This window comes from Petaurus breviceps, unplaced genomic scaffold (assembly GCF_028583685.1).
Source record: "Petaurus breviceps papuanus isolate PSGF00001 unplaced genomic scaffold, PetGlider_PUasm1.0 90650, whole genome shotgun sequence".
Taxonomy (NCBI): domain Eukaryota; kingdom Metazoa; phylum Chordata; class Mammalia; order Diprotodontia; family Petauridae; genus Petaurus; species Petaurus breviceps.
In genome coordinates this window covers 527,450-551,140 of record NW_027187299.1, presented here as the reverse complement: position 1 = coordinate 551,140, position 23,691 = coordinate 527,450, and the positions used below count along the sequence as shown (strand labels likewise).

General features: G+C 35.9%; 1 protein-coding gene across 3 annotated transcripts in view; it reads right to left on the bottom strand.

The window, feature by feature from the left end:
- The window catches only part of ARID4B (AT-rich interaction domain 4B), a 212,201-nt gene that overhangs the window by 65,863 nt on the left and 122,647 nt on the right, over positions 1-23,691 (bottom strand). For all 3 annotated transcript variants that reach the window (XM_069064835.1, XM_069064837.1, XM_069064836.1), the window contains exons 8-11: positions 19,636-19,774; positions 13,663-13,742; positions 10,932-11,008; positions 9,153-9,311 (exon numbers count right to left, since the gene is read on the bottom strand). In XM_069064835.1, coding sequence (XP_068920936.1) covers positions 9,153-9,311; positions 10,932-11,008; positions 13,663-13,742; positions 19,636-19,774 — 455 coding nt within the window. The remainder of the gene's footprint in view (positions 1-9,152; positions 9,312-10,931; positions 11,009-13,662; positions 13,743-19,635; positions 19,775-23,691) is intronic.

The following is a 23,691-nucleotide window of genomic DNA, read 5'->3' as shown; positions in this document are numbered from 1 at the left end:
AGATAATCTAATCAAAAACACTCATTTAACAAATTAAGGTCTTGTCTAGCTAGAATGATGGAATTACATTATTAAATGAAATCAGGACAAAAACAAAGACCTGTTTCTGAAATACTTCCAAAAAAACATGTGATTTTACCTAGGAGAGTGTTTTCATTGTGAGTACATACACAGTAACCCCCTTCTTTGATCCTCTCCTTCTTCCCTCCTTACATCTTAGATAGTCTTTCTGAGTTGCTATGATAGAAAAATTTCTTCACCTGGAGGTCAGCTCTCTAATGATGAGCCCCTCTGCCCTTAACTACAATAATTCTTGAATTATAGACTTAAAAGCTATCACTAGGCCCAACTTGAATCTGTTCAACTTGTTAATGCCTTCTAAACCTAAATAAAACAGAGACAAACAGACAAATGGACAGACAGATAAACCTATCCCAAGATACATCTATATAACAGATAATATATAATACAAGGTTCTCAGCTGACAGGGGAGAAGGGGAGACATGAGAGGTTTGACAATGAATAAGAAGTCACTATCATGAGTGAGACAGTGGGTCAGGGAAGTGCCTTTCCACAGTGAGGACCCAGTTGAGATTATGTAACATAAATCTGTCATGGGTTTATTAAGTGCAGTTTCATGATTTTTTGCCAGCTTTGCTCAGCAGCATGTGAATAAGAGCAAAGGCAGTAAATGGTGGATGTAATCCAAGACAGAGGCTTAGCAACAAAAAATTGTTGAACAGGATAAGGGAACACGGAACTTGAGAGAAGGAGACAGTGTAGAGTTGAACTGGTTCACCAAAGGCTAAGGATGAGGAAGAGAAGGGAGTATAGCTCTTCAGGGGTGATGATCTGGGAGTAGATAACAGATCCAATAATGTATCTATACTAAGATAGACACAGATGGATAGATGAACCATATTGATGGAGTATCTCAACAGATTGCTCATCCAACTACATATCATAGTTTGTACATTTACATTACATCACATTCCCTCCTGCAATTGTGTCTTCACCAGTTGCCTTTCCCGAGTCTACCCCTGAATGAGTACCTCACCCTATTCCTTCTCTGCTTTCCAGTTAAAGCAGAGATGTCCCAAAGCCCTAGGAAGAAGCCTCAATCCTGAGCCTGAACCCCTAGGGATGATGATAACCTACCTAAACACATTCTTCAATGATTATTGAATTCTCACCCTGTCAAGTCCTTCTCTTTCCAAAAATTCTGAACCTCAACTGTCAAAGTTTAAACCCTGTTTTCCATTTCCCACTGACTGCTTCTTTATTCTGCCCACCCCAAATATCCCACATAAAGTTACCCATTCTGTCAATAGTGATTTTTTGTAATATTTGCTCCACAGGTAACAAACTTGTTCTCATCTTAAACCTTTTCCTTTCCCTCTCTATCCATCTTCATGTAACTCACTAAGACCTGGTTCCCTCCTGATTACATAGCTTCTCTGGCCACCCTCCAGCACATTTTCATTCAAACTCTCCCACTTACTAGTTGACCTGGGGGAACTGGAATACAGATTGCTCCCAACTGCCACTTCTAGCATCTCTTCTCCCATCATGACTCAGTAACCTCTCCTCCCTCCTTTGAAATTTATTCAATCTGTATCTGCCACCCAATCAAGATTCTGTTAGCTATTATCTAACTGACCTCCAGGATGCTTCTTTCCTCAACAAATTAGGTTCCTGGATGTCTTTATCTTCTCCTCAATTTCTGCCCTCATACCAGAGAACTTCAAAATATATACTGGTATTTCCTCAGACACCCTAACCTCCCATTTTCTCAACTAACTTATTTCTCACAACCTACTCCACCACTCCATTGTACCTGACACAGAAATGTTTATACCCTTGACCTTGTCATCACCGTCTAACACATCACTTTCGGAAACCGTGAAATTCCCCAATCTGTTCACAATCTGTTGTCATTCCACTTTTCCAGGAGGACATGGTGGATCTCTATGTCCCAGTGCCTGTATATCTTATTTCCCAATTACATGTGAAATGGTGTTAATAATAGTGTGTGTGTGTGTATATGTGTATATACACACACACATATATATGTAATATATATATATATATTTTTTAAACATTTTATTTTAAAACTTTGAATTCCAGATTCATTCCCTTCCTCCCTTGTCACCTACCCTTACTGGGAAGATAAGCAATTCAGTGTAGGTTGTACATGTATAGCTACGCAAAACATTACCATAGTGGATATCTTGTGAAAGACAGACTATATTTCCCTTCCATCATCCCCCCTCTCATCCCCTTCCCCCCTACTCTCCTATAGGGTGAGATACCCTATTTAGTGTGCATGTCATTCCCTCCCTGACCAAATGCAATGAGAATAAGGTTGACCCATTCCCTTTTGCCTTCCTGTTCTTCCCCTCCATTGTAACCATTTTCCCTTGCCTCTTCTATATGAGATAGTTTACCCCATTCTGTATCTCCCCATCACCTCTCATTATATTCCTCTCTCACCTCTTAATTTCACCTTTTCACCTTTTAAGTATCATTCCTTCCTATTCAACTGGTCCTGTTCCCTTTATCTATGTAAACATATATACACACATTCATATATGTAAACATATGCCCATATACCCTTCCATATAGACATATATTTCTATTCCCTTCAACTATTTTAATACTGAGAAAAGTTTCATCAGTTAAACAATTATTGTTTTTCCATGTAAGAATGTAAATAGTTCAACTTTGATAAGTTCCTTATGATTTCTTTTCCTGTTTACCTTCTCATGCTTCTCTTGCTTCTTGTATCTGTCAAATTTTCTATTCAACTCTCGGTTTTTTCATCAAGAATGCTTAAAAGTCCTCTATTCCACGGAATGACCATATTTTCCCCTGAAACATGATACTCAGTTTTGCTGGCTAGGTGATTCTTGGTTTTAATCCCAGCTCCCTTGACCTCCGGAATATCATATTCCAAGTCCTTCAATCCCTCAGTGTAGAAGCTGCCAGATTCTGTGTTATCCTGATGGTGTTTCCACAATACTCAAATTGTTTCTTCCTGGCTGCTTGTAATATTCTCTCCTTGATCTGGGAACTCCAGAACCTGGCTATAATATTCCTAGGAGTTTTCTTTTGGGGATCTTTTTCAGGAGGTAATTGGTGGATTCTTTCAACCTCTATTTTGCCCTCTGGTTCTAAAACATCAGGGCAGTTTTCTTTGAGAATTTCCTGGAGGATGATTTCTAGGTTCTTACTTTGATCATGGCTTTCGGGTAGTCTAATAATTTTTAAATTATTTCTCCTGGATCTATTTTCCAGGTCAGTTTTTCCCATGAGATATTTCACATTGCCTTCTATTCTTTCACTTGTTTGGATCTGTTTAATAGCATCTTGATTTCTCATAAAGTCACTAGCTTCCATTTGCTCCAATCTAATTCTGAAGGAATGATTCTCCTCAGTAAGTTTTTGAGATTCTTTTTCCATCTGGGAAATTTAGCTTTTTAAGGCATTCTTCTCCTCATTGCTTTTTTGAGCCTCTTTTGCCATTTGACTTAGTCTGTTTTTTAAGGTATTATTTTCCTCAGTCAGGCTGTTGACTCTCATTTCATAATTTTCTTGCATTGTTCTCATTTCTCTTCCCAATTTTTCCTCCACTTCTCCTTTTTTTGCTTCTTAAGGTCCTCTAGGGCCTGTAACCAGCTCGTATTTTTCTTGGAAGCTTTTGGTGCAGGAGTTCTGACTTAGCTGTCTTCCTCCTGTTCCATGGTTTGATTCTTTTTGTTGCCAACATAGCAGTATAAAGTTGGGTTGCTCTATTTATTTTGATTCCTTTGCCTGCTCATGTCGCCACTCAATCACTTGACCCCTGGGCTTTTTGCCACAGTAGGGCTCTGCCACCAGACAGGGGAGCTTTGTCCCAAACGCTGGAGTTTTCTCTGCTGCCAAAGGTATTAGTACCCTTTCCTAGGCCACCACACGCTCTGGCAAGCTGGACACACACCCCAGAACCTCCACCCTAGACCGCAATCCAGATCCAAGCAAGTTAAAGCAAGAGTGATTACCCCTCATACTGGTGCTTGGTCTCCCTACACTCTGCAGGCCAGGAGCTGAAGCTGCCATGTGGAGGCGGCTGCACAGCCACGGCCTCAGCGGCTTCTCACCCCAGGAGCAAAGGCTGACTGTACTCCCAACTACTGGATCCCAAAATCCACGCTGCACTGACCTCTCTCTTTGTCCTTGGCATCTATGTGTTGATAATTCTGGAAACCACCACAGTTTCTGGTGATCTGAAGTCCCTCTAGCCAGTGGTTGGTCAGGCCCACCCTGGGGCTAAACCTCCAGCTTGAGCTGGGCTGGGCTTGGCTCCCAGAGCTCTGAGCTGGTTGATTCCTTCTGGCCTACTGGGCTGTCCTCAGTGTGAGGTTAGCTTCTCTGTGTCATTTTGTGGGTTCTGTAGCTCCAAAGTTTTTTCAGAGTCCCCTTTTACATGAATTGGGGAAGGTGGAAGCCGGAGCCCCACGGAAGTCCTGTTTTTACCCATTCTACTTCTTTCTCTACTTTGAAACCCTTAATGCTGTTTGTTGTCCTTGTGTGACCTGCAATACCTCAATTCCCAGATCTTTACTCCTGCAGAACTATACTCCCCTCTCTTCCCCATCCTTACCTCCTGGTAAACCAGGTCAGCTCTACACTGTCTGTTTCTCTCAAGTTCCTTGCCACCTTATCCTATTAAAGATCTTGCCTTGCCAAGGCTCAGTCTTAGATTACACTCACCATTCACTGCCTCAGCTCCTACTTACATCCTGCTGAATAAACCTGGAAAAAAGCATGTGCTATGAGGAAAAAAAACTGTCCCGACTAAATCCATGACAAATTTATGTTATATAATCTCAATCGGGTCCTTATTATTGAAACGCAATCTCTTTACACTTCCCTGATTCACTATCCCACTTGAACAGTGACTTTTCCAAACCTTTTCATCCCTTGTCAAACTTCCCATGTCTTTTCTTCTCCCCACCCTGTCATCTGAGAACAATGTCTTAGAATTTCACTGAAAAATCTGACACCATTCATCAAGAGCTACCTTTTTCCCCCGTCTCCTCCTTTTCTCTCATCATTCATATGCCTCCTGCCAATGATCTCCTCCTTCACCCATCTCATGTGAAGAGGTGACCCTTCTTCTTGCCAAGTCAAACCCTTCTACACACACAAGTGATTCAATTATACCCCATCTTCTCCAGCAGATTGCCCTCTCCATCAAACCTACCCTCTATCTTCAATCTCTGTCTACTGGTTGCTTTACTGCTACTTACAAATGCACTCATGTCTTCCCTATCTTCAAAAAAGTTTTCCACTGATTTTTCCTTTCTCAATTTCCATGGCTAAAGTTAGTGAATTTATTAACAATCTGTGCCTTCACTTACTTTTCTTACACTTTCTTAACTCTGCCTTGTGGCTTCAGACTTCATCACTCAACTGAAACTGTTTCCTCCAAGGTTACCAATGATGTATTAATTACCAAATCTAATAGCCTTTTCTCAATCCTCATTCTTCTTGACCTCTATTACCTCTGACATTGTTAATCACTCCTTTCTCCTTAATATTCTTTAGGTTTTTTTTGTGACACTATTCTCTCCTGCTTCTTTTCTTATCTGACTACCCCTCACTTGCTGGATCTTCATCCTGATCAGGCCTAACTAAAGTCATTGCTCCCCAAAGGATCTGACATAGCCCTTTTCTCTTTTCCCCTTATACTATTTTGCTTAATGATATTATTTGTTCCTATGGATTCAATCATCATCATTATGCTAATGATTCTCAAATCTATTTATCCAGTCCCAGTCTCCTAATCTCAAATCTCAACCTGTCTACTAGATATCTCAGCCTGGATGTTATGTAGATAACCTTAGATTCAACCTGTCCAAGACAGAACTCACCATCTTTCCTTTAATCCTTTCCTCTTCTGAACTTCCCTATTCCTTTGAGGTTATCACCATCTTCTCAGTTACCCAGGCTTGCAACCTGGGTTTCAGTCCCAACTCCCCACTCTCTCGCCCTCACATATTCTATCCACTTCCAAGTCCTATTAATTTTGCTTTTGTCATATCAATGACATTTGCCCCTATTCTGTTCTATAAGTACCCTGGAGCAGGATCTCATCATATCATGACAAGACTAGCCCACTGGTTGGTCTCTCTGATTTATATCTTACCCCATTCCTTTCCAAATTCCACAAAGCTGTAAAATTACTCTTCCTAAATTACAGAGCCGATCATATTACCTTCCTGTATTCAACAGGTTCCTCATCATCCCCAGGGTCAAATATAAAATTCTGTTTTGTGTTTAAGTCCCTTCACAATATGTCCCCTTCCTCCCTTTCCAGTCTTCTTACTCCTTACTCTTCCATTCCCAGCCTACACATTTACAATCCAGTGATATGGGCCTTCTTGTTGTTCAAACAAGACATTCCATCTCCTGATGAGGAGCATTTTTTCTGACTGTCCCCCTTCCTGGAATTTTCTTTCTCTTCATCTCTGTCTCCTGCCCTTCTTCACATTCCAGGAATAAACCTTTCTTGATCTCCTTTAATGCCAATGCCTTCCCTCTGTGACTGTCCTTCATTTTTCTTGTTTGTAAATGTTTGTTTTGCGTGTTGTCTCCCCCATCAGAATGTGAGCTCCTTGAGAGCAAAGACTGGGGTTTGTTTTTTTTTTGCCTTCTTTGTAACTCCAGGGCTTGGAACAATACTTGGTACATAGCAGAACCTTAGTAAATACTTACTGATTTAATCTGTTAGTCAATAGCCATTTTTTACCCACTCCTTTTTTCCCCATGTGGAATTAGGCAGAATTCTTTTGACATTAAAAAATAAAACATTTAGAAGACTACATGTTCTGGGCCTTGATGCCATCAGGATAGTGTCAATTGCAAAAAATGAACATCTAGAAGATATAATTTCTATAAGAACTTCATCATTGATTTGTACTCTATACTAGATCATCTCTCCATGACAGTAGTAAACACTATTAGCAAACATGTCCTTATCTTATTTCCACATTTGACATTAACATAATACAAAGATTTTTTAAAAACAAAGTTATCTCACTTGTTGCTTTTTCTTCTTGGAATGCTGTATGACCTTAACACATGCATAAAGACACCTTTATGGTGGTGTTTTGCTTTCCCAAATAAAATTTTTTTGGTAGTCAACAAAGAAGCTCAGTGAGTGGCATCTTTTACTCGTATCTTTCAAACAAATATGCAGTTATGAAGACTTAACTGATATGGAACATAATTTCTGAAACCATGCCTGTTCTTTTCGTATACTTCCATCAAGCATGCCCTTGATAAAGGTGTAGGTTATTTCTCATAAAACTTTCTTCAGACTTGAGAAAACAGGCATATGGTTTGGTAGTTATTGATGTCCTCTTTGGTAGAAATAGTGTTCACGATTTTTAAAATAATTTGTTTGGTATCTTCACTTCTTTCTAGAACACTGAGAATCAATCCCTACATTCCCAAAAAAAGTTGTTACCTTTAACAGAGGTCTCCTTTGATGCTCTCTGGTCTAGCCCAGCTACTGTTTGCAAATTGCTTTTATTACTGTCATATTTACTTTGTAATATAGTGATATAGGGAATATACAATATTAAGAGTTCAAACATGTGTCCAATTATTGATAACTGGTCAAGAAGTTAACATTTAAAGTATAAGTTATTAATATTTATTGATGGTCTCAAAACTACACGATCTTTAGTCCCTTATGACTCTTTTTCTGCCCCCAGCCAATGTTACTGAAGAAGCAGAATGGTGCAACAGAGAATATAATAAAAGTCATTTTCTATTTTTCTTTTGTTTTGTGTGTTGCCATAGTCAAAGACTTCGTCATCTAGTGGCCAGGTTACTAGTGAAAGATGAGCCTCTCGGTCCTTAGCTAGATTTTGAGACAACAGTCTATCATTAGGAACATACCTGAAGCCTAACAGAGTAGAATCTACCACGGTTTGCATTACCTTGGCACAGTCCTGACAAACAGGAACATCTATAATCATAATGAGGCACAGGAGTAGGACTTTGTGGAGGTCCAAAATTAAGCTTTTAAAAAAAAACAGTCAACTGTACTGCCAAGTTAGGCATTCATATGTAAATGATTAGGGATTTTAGTTCACTTCCAGCTTAATATGAATCTAGATTGGGATATCTCTGTTTAAATGAGTGATAAAGCATTTATTAAATGCATATCATGCATCAATCAATGTATTAAAAAATATATCTTAAGATTATATTAAGTTAAGTATAAGGACAGAGTAAAGAAACTAATGTTCCCAAGTTCTTTGCATTGGTGAAACAACAGTTGGGGTATTACATTCAGTTTGGGGTATCATGTTTTAGAAGTGACATAGAAAAACTGGAGCACACCCAGAGGAGGGTGAGGAGCATAACTAGTGGGTAAGGAAAAATGTCACATGAGAAGAAACCAGAGAGATATATTCTGAACAAGAGGCTAGAAGGAATATGACATTTCTATTAAAAAAATCAAGGATGTCATATAGAAAAGAAGACAATTTATGTGGTTCCATAGAGTAGAACTAATACCAATGGCTATTCATTACAGGAAACAAGACCTCAGTTTAGTATAAGGAAGAACTTCAACATAATTAAAGCTGACAAAAATATAATTAGCTTCCTGGTGTGACAGTGAGTTCCCTGTTACTAGAAATTTCTAAGCTTATGTGAAATGAAAGTTATGGAGAGAACAAGTAAGTTTACTACTTTTGAATTTACCAAACAGACAGAGATCTGAGGTAAGTGAATGATCTGATCTATTAATGGTAAAACAGTGACAAAAATATTTACTATGTTAAAAATCTTCACATCAGACACACTAACAATCAGTAATTAGGGAGAATTTAAATAAAGCTTCAAAACATACTGCTAACTTTATAGTGCTAATAATTTCATAGAGCATAAAGTATATGCTATTAACTTGGTAAATAGTAAGAAAAATAATAATTAACATATTAGAAATAAACACCGATATACGTAAAAAGAATTCACATTGCTTACTGAATCTCCCTGGGGGGGGGGGGAAAGTGAAGTTTCTTTATGCCAAATACTGCTGCCAAAAGGAATATCTTCTATTATTTACAGTTAGAAATATTATCATATTATACTTGCCTCCTCTTCACTACTATTATCTTCTTTTTCTTTTTCATCATCTTCTTCTTCTTCTTCCTCCTCTGCTTCACTACTAGAGCTGTCCTCTTTCAATTCAGTTTTCCAATTACTGGGAACTGTTTTACTTTTATGAAATTCAAGTGCGTGGTCAAAAGCTGTCAGAGAATCAGAAACAGTGACAACCTTAAAAATCAAAGATAATATGCTTGGACATATATAAAAAGAGTGATTTTTTTTATAACCTAAGGATATATTAGGTTCAAACACAGATATGAGTATGAGTTAAGGGTTATTTTCATGCTTTTAGTATGCTTATACAATTTTAAGAAATTTATAAATAATTAAGAAGCAATACTATTCAGTCTAACACTGAAAATTTTATGAAAAAAATATATGATGGCAGTATTATCAGAGTATAAATATTAGCTTTATTCACACTGTTATCAGAAAATTATTTACTGAATCCAAACACTAGCAATTTTAGGGCAAATAATAAAATTATTAGTGAAGAAAAACAACAAGTGAAAATGATGGGTAAAATAAAATTTTATACCCATACATGTATATGCATATGTATATTTATATCATCAAGCTAAATCAAAGCTATGCTAACAATTAGTCCAAATTAAAACAAGCATGGGGATTTGACCTTCCGTGAAAAAACTATCAAACAGTTTATGAAATTACTTTTTGAGCTTTTCAGACAAGCCATGTATCATGTTATTAAACTGATAAGGAAGACAAAGTAGATGTCCATTAACTGGGGAATGGCAAAATAAAATTTGGCACAATAATTTAATGGAATATTACTGTGCTGTAAGAAATGAACACAGTGAAGAAGCATGGACAAACATGGACTGATGTAAGGGGAGCAAGGAGAGGGAAGAAAACACACACAGTCCACTTCTACAACGATGAGAGAACCACCGCACACATACAAATCAGAAGGGAACGCTGCAAAATTACAAAGAGTAAACACGGCTCTGGAGAAGAGATAGCAGAAGATACTTCTGCACCTTTGCAGAGATAAGAGATTTATGAATGCTGTATACTGTATGTATGTATTTTTAGACTCTTCTAATCTATTGATCAGTTTTGATAATTTTTTTCCTCTCTTTTGACTTTAAAAATACTATCTGTTATATAGGGTAGTTCTCTGGGGGTGGGAGGGAAAATATAGGGGAAATTTTTGTCATGTTAAAAAACACAGAAAGATATTATTAAAATTTATTTATAAATAAATTTGATAAACACAAACAGAAAGAAAACAATTGCTAAAATACTCAGAACAAATTAGGAACGGTGCGTTACAAATTGTTTAACTTTCACTTAAAGTTACCTACTGTAGTATTTCAGAAAAGCACGTCAAATCATTAGTGCTAAATAACAAATCACCCCTGCATTCATCTCTTTTTCACTGTCTCAAGAATGCTTTGAAAGACTATGGGTAAAATCAGATTGTAGTAGTACAGGAGATACTATGAAATTCTTTCTGCCTCCACTATTTGTTAGACTATCTTTCCTAACTTTCTGAAGCCAAAAAAAGTAGAAAGCATTTTGGAAAACTTTGCTTTAAAAACAAAACAAAACTATGCACATAAAATCAAATCATACTATTTCTAAAACTGAACAGTTAATAGTCAAACATTTATCTATCTATGCAGGTATATGTGTGTGCATATATATTTTTTTTTTCAAAGATAAAGTAATTTTTTTAAGTACTCTCACATTTTAAAAATTATAAAATAATATAGTCCAAGATTATTCTTACTTACCTTGTTTTAATACAGCATCAGGTTTTGGTGAGGTTTCACTAGAAATTTCATGGACATCTTTTCTGGGGACTGAAGTACTATATATATATATATGTGTGTGTACATTTTTTTTTAAATAGAGAAAAATACACTGGTTAGAGGCCAGAAAATTGAAAGACTATAGAGACAAGAAAAACAAAGGTAGATATTTTTGACGTTTACAACTACAGTATATAAGCAGTTTCAAGTCATAAAGTGGGCAAATCGTAACAATTTGAAGGAGCATGTCAAAAATATCACTCTGAAGTTAAAGCTAAGAAGAGTAAACATAGAATGGATGGCCTAAAGCCACCTAAAAATCTCAGGGTAGCGCAATCTAAGAAATGTTTTGTAGATGTATGGTACTGATAAAAACTCCAATGACCTCAGATGTCATCAAGGAAGCATTAATCTAAATATAAACGGTGAGTTATAATTTTAGACATTTAAATATGCTAAAAATAAATGCTTATAGAGGGATACTATAATCCACTGAATATATTTTTAAAAAGAAAAAATGTTTCTAATGCAGCTCTATTACTGCATCTAAGGGAAAAATAAACAATACTAATCATTAAAATTGTTATTTTTGCAGTGACCTTCAAACTTTTTTGAAAGTGCATCTGTTTCAATAAATATTTTTTGAACACACCCTCTAAGAGGTACCTGCCCAGCCACAAGGAGATATGGATGACAGAGGATGAGTAAGCTGGGGAGTAGAAGGAATTTCCCAGTGCATCTGCTCAACTGCATCTTGTACACACCCAGGTAAAGTAGTTAGACAAGGTTATAAACTGGCTAGTGAAAAGATAGCAGTGGGAAGGGGAGAGTGTCAGTCAGTCAATAAGCATATATTAAGGGCAGACTAAGTGCCAAGTACTGTGCTAAATGGGAGGCTACAAAGAAAAGCAAGACAGCCATTTCCCTGGAGGAACTCGTAATCTAGTGACATCTTAGGAGACAATGTGGTTACATAGGAGACAAGACCCATGGCTTAGCATGGATGGGATCTGACCCACCTTCCCTTTAATTGGTGGAGCACATGCTTCCTGGGGCTATGCCACTGGGGGTGGGGACTGGACCCAACTTGGGAGAAAGCTGCTCTGAACATCAATATTTCCTTATTCAAGAATCACTTTTTAAAATTATAATTTGATTATTTTAACAACCAGGCTAAATTAACTTCATGTGAATATCCATCTTTTCAGCAGCATCCTCTTTAAATTTTTTATTCTTTCCATTCAATCTTCAGTTCTATAATTTCATGTCCTGAAGGGAACAATCTCTTAATTATAAAGCATGTTATATTCCTCTTATTCATTTGCTACATTTGTTACCAAATTGTTATATTTATTATAGTGTATATGTTTTGATCTCTATTAAATTTTTTTTGTTTGTTTTTTGGAGGGCAATTGGGGTTAAGTGACTTGCCCAAAGTCACGTGGCTAGTAAGTGTGTCAAGTGTCTGAAGCTGGATTTGAACTCAGGTCCTCCTGACTCCAGGGCTGGTGTTTTATTCATTGCACCACCTAGCCTCCCCTCTCTATTAATTTTTTTAAGGGCAGAAACCACAATTATTTATTTATCTTTCTATCTCCAGCACTGCTCTATATATGAATCATTAGTTTAGTGTGAGTCTGTCTCCTAGAGCTTAATTGTTATTGGATGAAGCAATTTTTAAAAATCAAACTTGTGAACTTATAAGGCTGAACATCAGAGAAGCCTCTGCTCCCCCAATAGTACAGACATCTTATATAAGATTCAGCCTTTTAAAAAAAGTCAAACAGCTTGACTCTCTCTAAACATTTAATATTGTTGTTAACTGAGATTCTTAATAACTATAGTTAGTATATGATTTACTTCCCAACAAAATTCCTATAAAAGTAGCCTCCAAAAAAAAGTTAAGAAAAATGTCTAGTAAGTTCAATTGACAATACATATTACTATCTACCTCTGAAGCTTACTTTAAAAAAAAAGTAATAGAAAGATACATTCTTTAAATTTGAAACCAATCTGTAAAACTTATGTTTGGTTATCTTGTAGTGTTGTCTTCATTATGTTGTTATAGTTATTGTGTACACTGTTCTTTTGTGTAACCATTTAGTTAAAACAAGCAAATACATAATGATTCAAAGTTTAACTATGAAAAAATTCTACATGAAAAATCATTCACAAACTAACACATGTCCTACATAAAATATATTAAGCTTGACCGCAAGTCTCAATTTAGCAGTACCCTCCAAAAACTATAATTCCAGCCAACAGATGTCACTATGATCACTGAAAATAACTTGAAATTATAAAGTCATATAGTTAGGTATTTTATACAAGATAGAAAAAAAATGCTATTTATAAAAACCAGATTAAAAGTTCAGCCATTCTTCAATATACCTATGTTGACAGTAATAAGGGGATATAGCTAATAGGAAGCTATTTTAGAAAAGAAAACTAAAATCAAGCTAGGCAAAGAGATAATATGCCTTTTGGCTAGATTAGATCATTAACTAATGGATGTAAAATGCCACATAGCCTAGCAACTCTCCTTTACTGTTATGGGTTAAGTGGATAAAAAGCTAAAAAAAATTATTTTTGCTAAACTTGAAATGAAATGTCACCCAAAACAGTAATACTGTTAGAAACAATTCAGCATGTTAATATAATGCTATAAGAAATTGCATGTGGAGATTTCTGAATGTAATACAAATTTACTTACAATTTGCCATCTTTGAAAGAGCGGACTAGAATATTGTCCTTCTTTACTGCAATATCATCGCTGCAATCTGGACAAACCACCTTTAAAACATATCACACAAAATATTAGAATTGAAAAACATTAGATTTTTAAAATTGACATAAAAATATGCTAATTTGTCAAAGAAATGATCACTGATTTTAGACGGAGGAACTTTTGATATTCATTTATCTAGCCCTATCTCTCCTCCAGAACTCTGATTTATTTGGGTTTTGGCTCAGGGTTATATTTTCACTTTCAAGAGGGGACTCTAGAATGAAAACAAAAACAAAAGTTCAAGGTCTACACAAGAACGGAGAGCTGAGTTGGAACTACAACAAGGGTGGAAATACAGAAGAGGAATTCAAAATAAGGCAAGAAAAGGAAAAGATACATTTAAGATGAGAAATCAGAAAAGAGATCATTTATCAGAGGTGAGGAACCTGCTGCCTGAAGACCACAGGTGGCTCTCTAGGTCCTCAAGTGCAGCCCTTTGACGAAATCCAAACTTCACAGAACAAATCCCCTTAATAAAAGGATTTGTTCTATAAAACTTGGACTCAGACAAAGGGCCACACCCAAGGATTATCAAGATTCTAGATAATTCCAGAATATCAGATTTTTAATATACTTTAGTAAGTCTGAGTCCTGAGCCAAACAAAAATAATTTCTAGTAGTCATATGTGTATGTGACTGTGCATATCTATGTACATATTAAATATCTGTTATATATTTGTGTACACACATATTTTTGTGTGTATATATACCTACATATATATATTTGTCTGTGTAAAAACACACATAAGCACACAAATGTGCAAATTCAATATACACTAGAACCTCTTTAATCGATCTGTGATCTCATCAGAGTGGATACTGCCCCAGCCTGTCAAGTCAGTCAATTATCAACAATTCATAATGCACTAGATGCTGTGGATACAAAGAAATGTAAAAACAGTCTCTTCTCTGAGGAATTAACATTCTAATGAGGAAGATAACATATAAGTAAGTAGGTATATAAAAGATAAATATATAAACAGTAGATGGAAGGTGAAGATGACATAAGCATCTGGGAGGAGGGAAAGCTTCCTGTCAAAGGTAGGATTTGAACTGGACTTAAAGAAAGCCAGGGAAATTAAGAGGTGGAAGTAATATATTATAAGGTCTCCACCAATGCAAATTATCACTTCTCCATGTCTTCATATTCTGTGTGATTCCTGTCTATAAACCATTCATATAAGTTCAGAGAAATAAGCAATATACTCCAGACCTTCAGTGTAATATACCAGAGACCTTTTTTACATTAAACTGTGTGTGTGTGTGTGTATACATATACACATACACAAACATCCATATATCTGCTGAAGGCATTCAAGTTGTCTACTTTTTAAAAAAATATGTGCTTTTCATTTTCCTGTGATTGTAATGTTAAAATAAGGGCCTCCATTGAAGTAAGTACTGAAAAGACTGGGCTGAGTTTTCTATCCATTTGGTTTTTAACATGTAGAGCAATCTCTCTCAAATTACTGTGGATTTAACTAAGGAGACTTTACGATACTTTTCAGGGCCCAATGAAATTAGTATAGAATTCTCTAAGAAGAGGAGAAGTTGGCTATCAAGTATGAATCCTTTTATCATACTTCAAAGATGTATTTTAAAATGAGTATTTTTGCACATTTAAAAGTGGATGTATGCCACTTGAACTTGATACTATTTATCATTAAACAGTATTTGGTAAAAACCAGTCTGGGTTCCGCATAAAGTTTAATTACCTGATATCTAAAGGACTTTGCTGTAAGGTAATACCTTCAAAATAGTCAGGGTAATTATAAACACCTGACACTTCCACAGAGCTTTAAATTTGCAAAGTACTTTACATATATTATTTTATTTTATTGTCACAACTGTAATACAGGCACTACTACTAACCCCTTTTTACAGATGAGAAACTGAACCTCAGAAAACGTAATTCACTCAGGACTAGTACTAAGTGTCAAAAAGGCCACTAGGTGGCGAAGTGGATAGAGTGCAGGACCTGGAGACAAGAAAACTCTATTTCCGGAGTTATTTAACCCCAATGGCCTCAGTTTCCTGGTCTGTAAAATGTGCTAGAGAAGGAAATGGCAAACTACTCTAGTAACTTTGTCAAGAAGACCCCAAATACAGTCATAAAGAATGGGACAACCACTGAAAAACAACTGAACAACAACTGTGAGAATTGGGATTAAAACCCCTTTCTGATTCTAAATCCAAGCATTCTGCCTCCTCTTTCACTCTGCCTCTATGGACAATGTTATGGGCAAGGCTCAAATGTGTTTTTATGCCTACAAGTGCAAGAAAAACTACTGGGCATCACAAGAAACATTTTATACAAATACAGGCAGGTACTTTTAGCAGCTAGATGGTGCAGTGAATAGAGAGCTTGGCTCTGAGTCAAGAAGACCTGAGTTCAAATTGGACCTCAGACCTACTAGTTATATGGCTATGGGCAAGTCATTTGACCTCTGTTTGCCTCCGTTTCCTCATCTGTAAAATGGGGATGATAACAGCACCTACCTTGCAGGGTTATTATGGGGATTAAATATTAGAGATGAAACTTCCTAAGTGTTGGGGCGGCCAGGTGGCGCAGTAAGAGCACCATTGTATTTCCAAGTTTACATTGAAGTTATTTATTAAAATGATGGTCTGAAACATCCCTGATAAGACATACAAATATAAGTACTAGTAGAACAAAGGGAGAAAATGAGGATTACACCAGCATTCGATGTTCCATAAAGTACGGTAAAAAGAACACTACAGCTGAAGATCAAGCGGACTGGTACTGAGACTGAACAAACTTTTCTGGGGTCTCTGAGTCAGAGGAGTTTCGTAAGATGTTCTGAATTTTAGTAAAGTTTCAGATAGAACAATTTACCTTTCCTAATTTTCTTTTTCAAAAACTACTAAGGAGACATTAGTACAGTAGAAGGTAGACACTGGCTATACACTCAGAGGACCTGGGCTCAGATCCCATTTCTGATACTTATTACCTGGGACTTTAGGCAGGTCATTTAATCTCCTTGGGCTTCAATTTCCCCATAAGCTAAATGAAATGGTTGGGACCTCTGAGGGCCCTTCCAGCTTTACATTTATGATCCTGTGAGACTTTAAAACCAATTTAAAGTTTACTGCATTGAAAATAATAACTATTAGGCCACACAAGCAAGTATGTAATGAATAAAAGTTAATAATTTGTTAATTATTAAACTTTTTTTTTTAAATATCAGGGGTGGCAGAATACATTGCATTCAGAATGTTGGTAAGTCATTTTCTAGCAGGTTCCAACTTTTCTTAGTTACTTCATGAGGACATCTATTAGGGAATTTTTTTTTTTTGCTTTTTGGAGGGGAGGAGGCAGGGAATTGTGGTTAAGTGACTTGCCCAAGGTCACACATCTAGTAAGTATTAAGTGTTGGAGGCTGGTCCTCCTGACTCCAGGGCCGGTGTTCTTTTCACTAGCTGCCCCATTAGGGAATTCTTAAAAGTTGTTTTTACAACAAGTAACTATAGAGATAGTTACTGTGTTTCCAAGGTGGCAATGACTATAACAACATAAATACTTTTTTTCCCTCCCTGACATATGAAAGAAATTTCCGTTTATCAATACATAAGGAAGATTCTAACATTTCAACTGAAATTTTGAAGTTACTTATTCTTTCCAGTTGTTTGGTAGCGGTAAAGATAACAACTTAAAATAAATTCAATTTAAAAAGTCCCATGAGGAATTTATGACAAAACAAGAGACAAGAGAACATTATGAAATACAAAATGGGTATTTCTGATTACATTAAATTGAAAAGTTTTTGTACAAACCAAGCCAACACAACTAAGATTAGGAGGGAAGCAGAAAACTCGGAAAGAATTTTTGCAAATAGTGTCTCTGATAAAGGCCTCATTTCTAAAATATACAGAGAACCGAGTCAAATTTACAAGAATACAACTCATTGCCCAATTGATGAAGGGGCAAAGGATATGAACAGGCAGTTTTCAAAGGAAGAAATTAAAGCTATCTATTGTCATATGAAAAAATGTTCTAAATCACTACTGATTAGAAAGATGCAAATCAAAACAAGGCACATCACACCTCATATTGGTTAACATGACAAAACAGGAAAATAAACGTTGGAGAAGATGTGGAAAAGTTGGAAAGCTAATTCATTGTTGGTGGAGCTGTGAGTTAATCCAATCATTCTGGAAAGCAATTTGGAACTATGACCAAAGGGCTATAAAAATGTGCATACCCTATGACCCAACAATACTACTTCTAGGGCTGTATCCCAAAGAGATCATAAAAATGGGAAAAGGACTCACATGTACAAAAATATTTATAGCAGCTCTTTTTTGTGGTGGCCAAGAACTGGAAATTGATGGGGGATGCCCCTCAATTGGGGAATGGCTTAAACAAATTGTGGTATATGAATGTAATGGAGTAGTGTTGTGCTACAAGAAATAATGAACAGGCAGACTTCAGAAAAACCTACAAAGATTTATAGGAACTGAGGCTGAATGAAGTGAGCAGCACCAGGAAAACATTGTATACAATAACAGCCACAGTCTGCAATGACTAATTTTGATAAGACTTAGCCCTTCTCAGCAATGCAAGGATCTAAAACAATCCAAAAAGGACTCATAATGGAAAATGCCATCTACATCCAGAGAAAGAACTATGGAGCTGGAATGCAGAACAAAGCACACTATTTTCTATTTTATTTTTTCTTTCTCATAGTTTTTCCCATTCGTTGTAATTCTTCTATACATGACTAATGTGAAAATATGTTTAATAGGAGTGTATATGTAAAGCCTGTATCAGATTGTAGGCCATCTTGGGGAGAGAGGGAGGAAGGAGAAGGAAAAAATTTTAAACTTATAGAAGTAAATGTTGAAAACTAAAAATAAATAAACTAAAAAAAAATTCCCAGAAGGAAGTAGCCTTGCTTAAAGAAGCCAAGAAATGGTTAAGTCACCTTCTAAATTCTTTATTTTACTTGTCAAAAGGAGGTTCATATTACCTACCATGACCTTTTGAAATCCCTATTTTCCTTGGTAAATACTGTAGAGAGGTAATAGTTATAGCGTCATTCTAAGAGCTAATACTAGAAGCTTCTGAAAGCAAAAGCCAATAATATAAATGGAGATCAATTTTAGAAAATATTCTTCTCCTTAAAATGACAATTCCATACGTATTCACACTAATGAAAGGGTATTCTGGTATTCAAAATCACAAATATGGAAAGCATTTTGTAAAAGAAATATAAATGTTGATAAATACAGAAGTACAACTCTTGATTTACAAGAGGCTTTAAATCTTATGCTCTAAAGACAAAAATCTAGCTCTACTGTCTCTAATTTTTTGCATTTTGGAATCAGTGTGGGGAAAGAAAAGAATACAATACAGGCTTAGCCACTGTTTAGAAAACTGTTGCTATTTAGCAACACAATCATAAGTAAGTCATGAGTTAGATATAAACTATTTTACCATGCATAGAAAGTAGGCTTAAGAATAGGGATAGTTCTTTGTTTCTTTGTAGCCCTAGTACTTAGTATAGTAATTTACACATAGTAGGTGCTTAATAAATGCTGGTTGAATTGAAGTGAACTGAATGGCTGATGAGACAAGTAAAAGAAAGGGAAAAAAAGTCATTATTTATAATAAAGTTAATGTTTTAAGGAAATGAAGGAGAAAAAAGGATTCAAATTCAAGTGTATGTTACAATGAAATTTAGAGAAATACATTAAAAAATCTAATTTGCATTTTATTCTTGATTATTTCACCATTAAAACAAATAATCAAAATAAATCCCATGTTAACCAACTGGTATAAAGAATACTGTTCCCATATCCTCCAAAGTGGCACAGAAATACCCTCTGTATTTAGAAAACCGAAAAATCAAATCTTTTTATATTAAATATACTTACCAGTGCTGGAAACCACAGAGTTTTCTTTTTATCCAAGCTTATATAGTCTACACATACAACTTTTCCTAGTAACTCATCAATTTGTTTCCTATCATCTTCATCTTCGTCACTGGAGGATGATGAAGATTCTTCCTCTGGACTATAGGAGAAAGATCATTACATCTGAGACCTTCATATTTGACTTCCCCACAAAACATTTTATAAACAATGATCATGTTAGGTTAATAAACTCTGGTATTTAAAAAAATGTATATGCCCTTTCCACAAAAAAGGTTCCACAGAACTTCCTAAAATTCATAAAGTAAAAAAGCAAAACAAATATAAGGTTAACACCACAAAAACCCTGTCAAGATTTTAAATAAAAAACTTTTTTTTAATGTATAATTTCAAGAAACTTAAGGACCAACTAATTTTTAGAATCTTTTGGCCACCATATCATCAGAAAGCACAAGTCTCATATTCTGTAAACTATATTTTAACAGGGCTCTTTTCTGCCAAATGTCCTTGCTCTTCTCTTAACCTTTGGCTTCCATAAAACTACTACTCTAGCTAGAGATGAAGAAATTACTCAATTTTTTTTCAAAAAGGGGAAGACAGCAGATAGACAAGCCCACAGAATAGTGGGCTTGACTATGTCTCCTACTTCTTGGCAGAGTGTTGGATTAAAGGAGCAGAACAAGGAATGCATTTTCAGCCATGGCTAACATGTTCATTTGTTTTTCGGGTTTGTTTGTTTGTTTTTGATAAAAATCATTTCTCTGATTTTTATCTGTGTGAGGAGCTCCCAATGAAGTACATTCTCTACCCAAAGCAGATCAGCATCTTACATATAGTCTTAGAAAGTCATGTGAGGCCCTGAAGCCCATAATCACACAATAGTAGGTGGCAGAGACAGGATGTAAAGCCAGGCCTTCCTGATGTGGAAGTCACTTGTTTAATCTGCTGTGTCATTGATTGTACTAATCTAATTTAAAAGAAATCCCTACTGGGAGGAGGGAGAATCATGTGGAAGTGAAATTTTTTTTAAAAGACCATTAATAAAACATTTTAAAATAAAAAAAAAAAAGCAGCATGCCAGACTAGCCTCATTTCTCTTTTTTTAACAGACCTACTAAATTGATAGATGAAAGGAATCTTATAGATAAAGTTTAAAAGCTCCTAGGTAATGACAAAGTCTTCCATACTATTTTTGAAGATAAAATGGGAGAAAGGTAATATTAGTTAAGTAGATTCAGAACTGGCTGACTGAGTGGTCTTTAATAGTTTGATGTCAATTCAGATGGCAACTACTAGTTAAACATTACAGTTAAACTACTGTTTAACACTTTTATCAATGACTTTGATAACAACATGAATGGAATTTTTATCAAATTTGCAATAAAGGTGAAAGAGACAACAAACTGCATGATCAAATCGTAAAAGATCTAAAAAGTATATAAACTGGACTGAATACAATAAAATTAATTTAGAACAGGAATTGGACATGTGCTTTCATAAGTATAGGGACCTCTCAGTGAAGGCATGAGACCAAGAACAATCAGCATGTTCTCAGAAACTTAGAGAGCTGCCTCAGTAACTAAGAGGTTAGATTAGCCCAGAGTCACAAGGCTTTATGTTTCAGAGGTAAGACTTGAATCAAGGTCTTATTATCAAGGGATAAATAGAGTCTTATACTTGGGTTAAAAAAATCAACTTCCTAAGTACATGATAGTAGATGTATGGCCAAAATACTTTTAATGTGAAATGGGACTGGAATATAGTATGGCAGAAACTGGACATAGACCATTATCTAACACCATATACCAAAATCAAGTCTAAATGGGTTCATGATCTAAGTATAAAGGTTGATACTGTAAGCAGTCTGCTAAAACAAGGAATAGTTTACCTATCAGACTTGTGGAGAGGGAATGACTTTATGATGAAACAGAAATTAGAGAACATTATAAAATGTAAAATGGATAATTTTGACTACATGAAATTGAAAAGTTTCTGTACAAATAAAGCCAATGTAACCAAGATTAAGAGGGAGGTGGGAAATTGGGAAAGAATCTTTACAACCTATGTCTCTGACAAAGGACTCATCTCTAAAATATACAGAGAACTGAGTCAAATTTATAAGAATACAAGTCATTCCCCAATTGATAAATGGTCAAAGGATATGAACAGGCAGTTTTCAGAGAAAGAAATTAAAGATATCTATAAGCACATGAAGAAATGCTCTAATTCACTATTGATTAGAGAAATGCAAATCAAAACAACTCTGAGGTACCACATCTCACCAGTCAGATTGGCTAAGATGACAAAACAGGAAAATGACAAATGCTGGAGAGGATGTGGGCAAACTGGAACACTAATGCATTGTTGGTGGAGCTGTGAACTGATCCAGCCTTTCTGGAGAGCAATCTGGAACTATGCCCAAAGGGCTATAAATACTTTCATACCCTTTGATCCAGCAATACCACTCCTAGGGTTATATCCCAAAGAGATCATAGAAATGGGAGAAAGACCCATATGTACAAAAATGTTTATAGCAGCTCTTTTTGTTGTGGCAAAGAATTGGAAATTAAGGGGGTGTCCATCAATTGGGGAATGGCTGAACAAGTTGTGGTATATGCATGTTATGGAATATTATTGCGCTATAAGAAACGGGGAGCAGGCGGTCTTCATATTTACCTGGAGAGGCTTAAAAGAACTGATGCTGAGTGAGAAGAGTAGAACCAGGAGGAATTTGTACACAATTACGGACACAACATATGTGTGATGACCAACTTTGATAGACTGGACTCTTCTCAACAATGCAGGGATATAAGTCAATCCCAAAAGACACATGATGGAGAGAAAAACGTGCGTCCAGAGAAAGAACTAGAAAGAACTAAATTTATATCCAGGTGGAAGCAAAATACCTGATCTTTTTTGTTCTCTTATTTGATTTTATGTCCTCTATACCATTTTTCATCCCAGCTGGTACAATCCATCCTTATAACCTGACCATTATATAATGTGAAAATATCTACAGATCCTATACTTGATTATAAGACGCCATGGAGGGGGGGAAGGGGAGGGAGGGGGACAAAATGTGAAATTCAAGGAATTGTGGAATTGAATCCTGTAAATTAAAAGGAAACAAACAAATTAATAAATTAAAGAATTAATTTTAAAAAAAAGAAAAAAAATGTGAAATGGGGGTGGTGAATGCTTTAATAGATTGTAAACTCTCACATCTAACCAATTCTCTCTACTTTAAACAAATACCACCTTAATTCAGGCCTTAAACAATTCCTGCCTAGATTATTGCAATGTACTCCTAATTGGTCTTCACTGTCTCAAGTCTGTCCTAACTTTGGTCTAACCTCTAAATTTCTGCCAAAGTGATGTTTCTTAAATATAGATCTGACAATGCCATTTCTCCTCATTAACTACCAGGAGCTCCCTAATGCCTCTAGGATAAAATATAAACTCTACTGTTTAGCCTTTAAAGTCTTCCTTATCCTAGTCTCAATCTATCTTTTGAGCCTTGAACCCTCCAGTACTTTTGCTATCCAGCCAAACTGCCCTTTTCTATCTACCTCATCACACCCAATCCCTAGAATGGATTTCTTTCTCACATCTACCGCCTCCTCATGTGGAATTCCTATCTATAAGACTCAGCTTAAGTATTACCTCTTACATGAAGTCCCTCCTGAACCTAACTACTAGTGCCCTCGCTCTCAAACTACTTTTTATTTACTTTCTATATTTATTCTGTATGAACTTGACTCCCCTATCAGAATCTAAGTACCCGGTGAGAAGGGACTGTTTCATTCTTTCTACTTATATCCTTGGTGCCTTGTGTCTGGAATGAAGTAGAGCCTTAATAAATGACAGTTTACTGAGTGAGGAGGACAGTCCTATTCTATCTTCTCAGATAACATCTACAGTACTGTGTTCAATTCTGGATGCCACATATTTAGGATCTAAAGCTTCTGGAGAACATCCAAAGGATAATCCTCAGTACTGTTGCAGGGTCATGGGACCACATCATATCGGAATCAGTTGAAGAAACTGGGGATGCTTAGA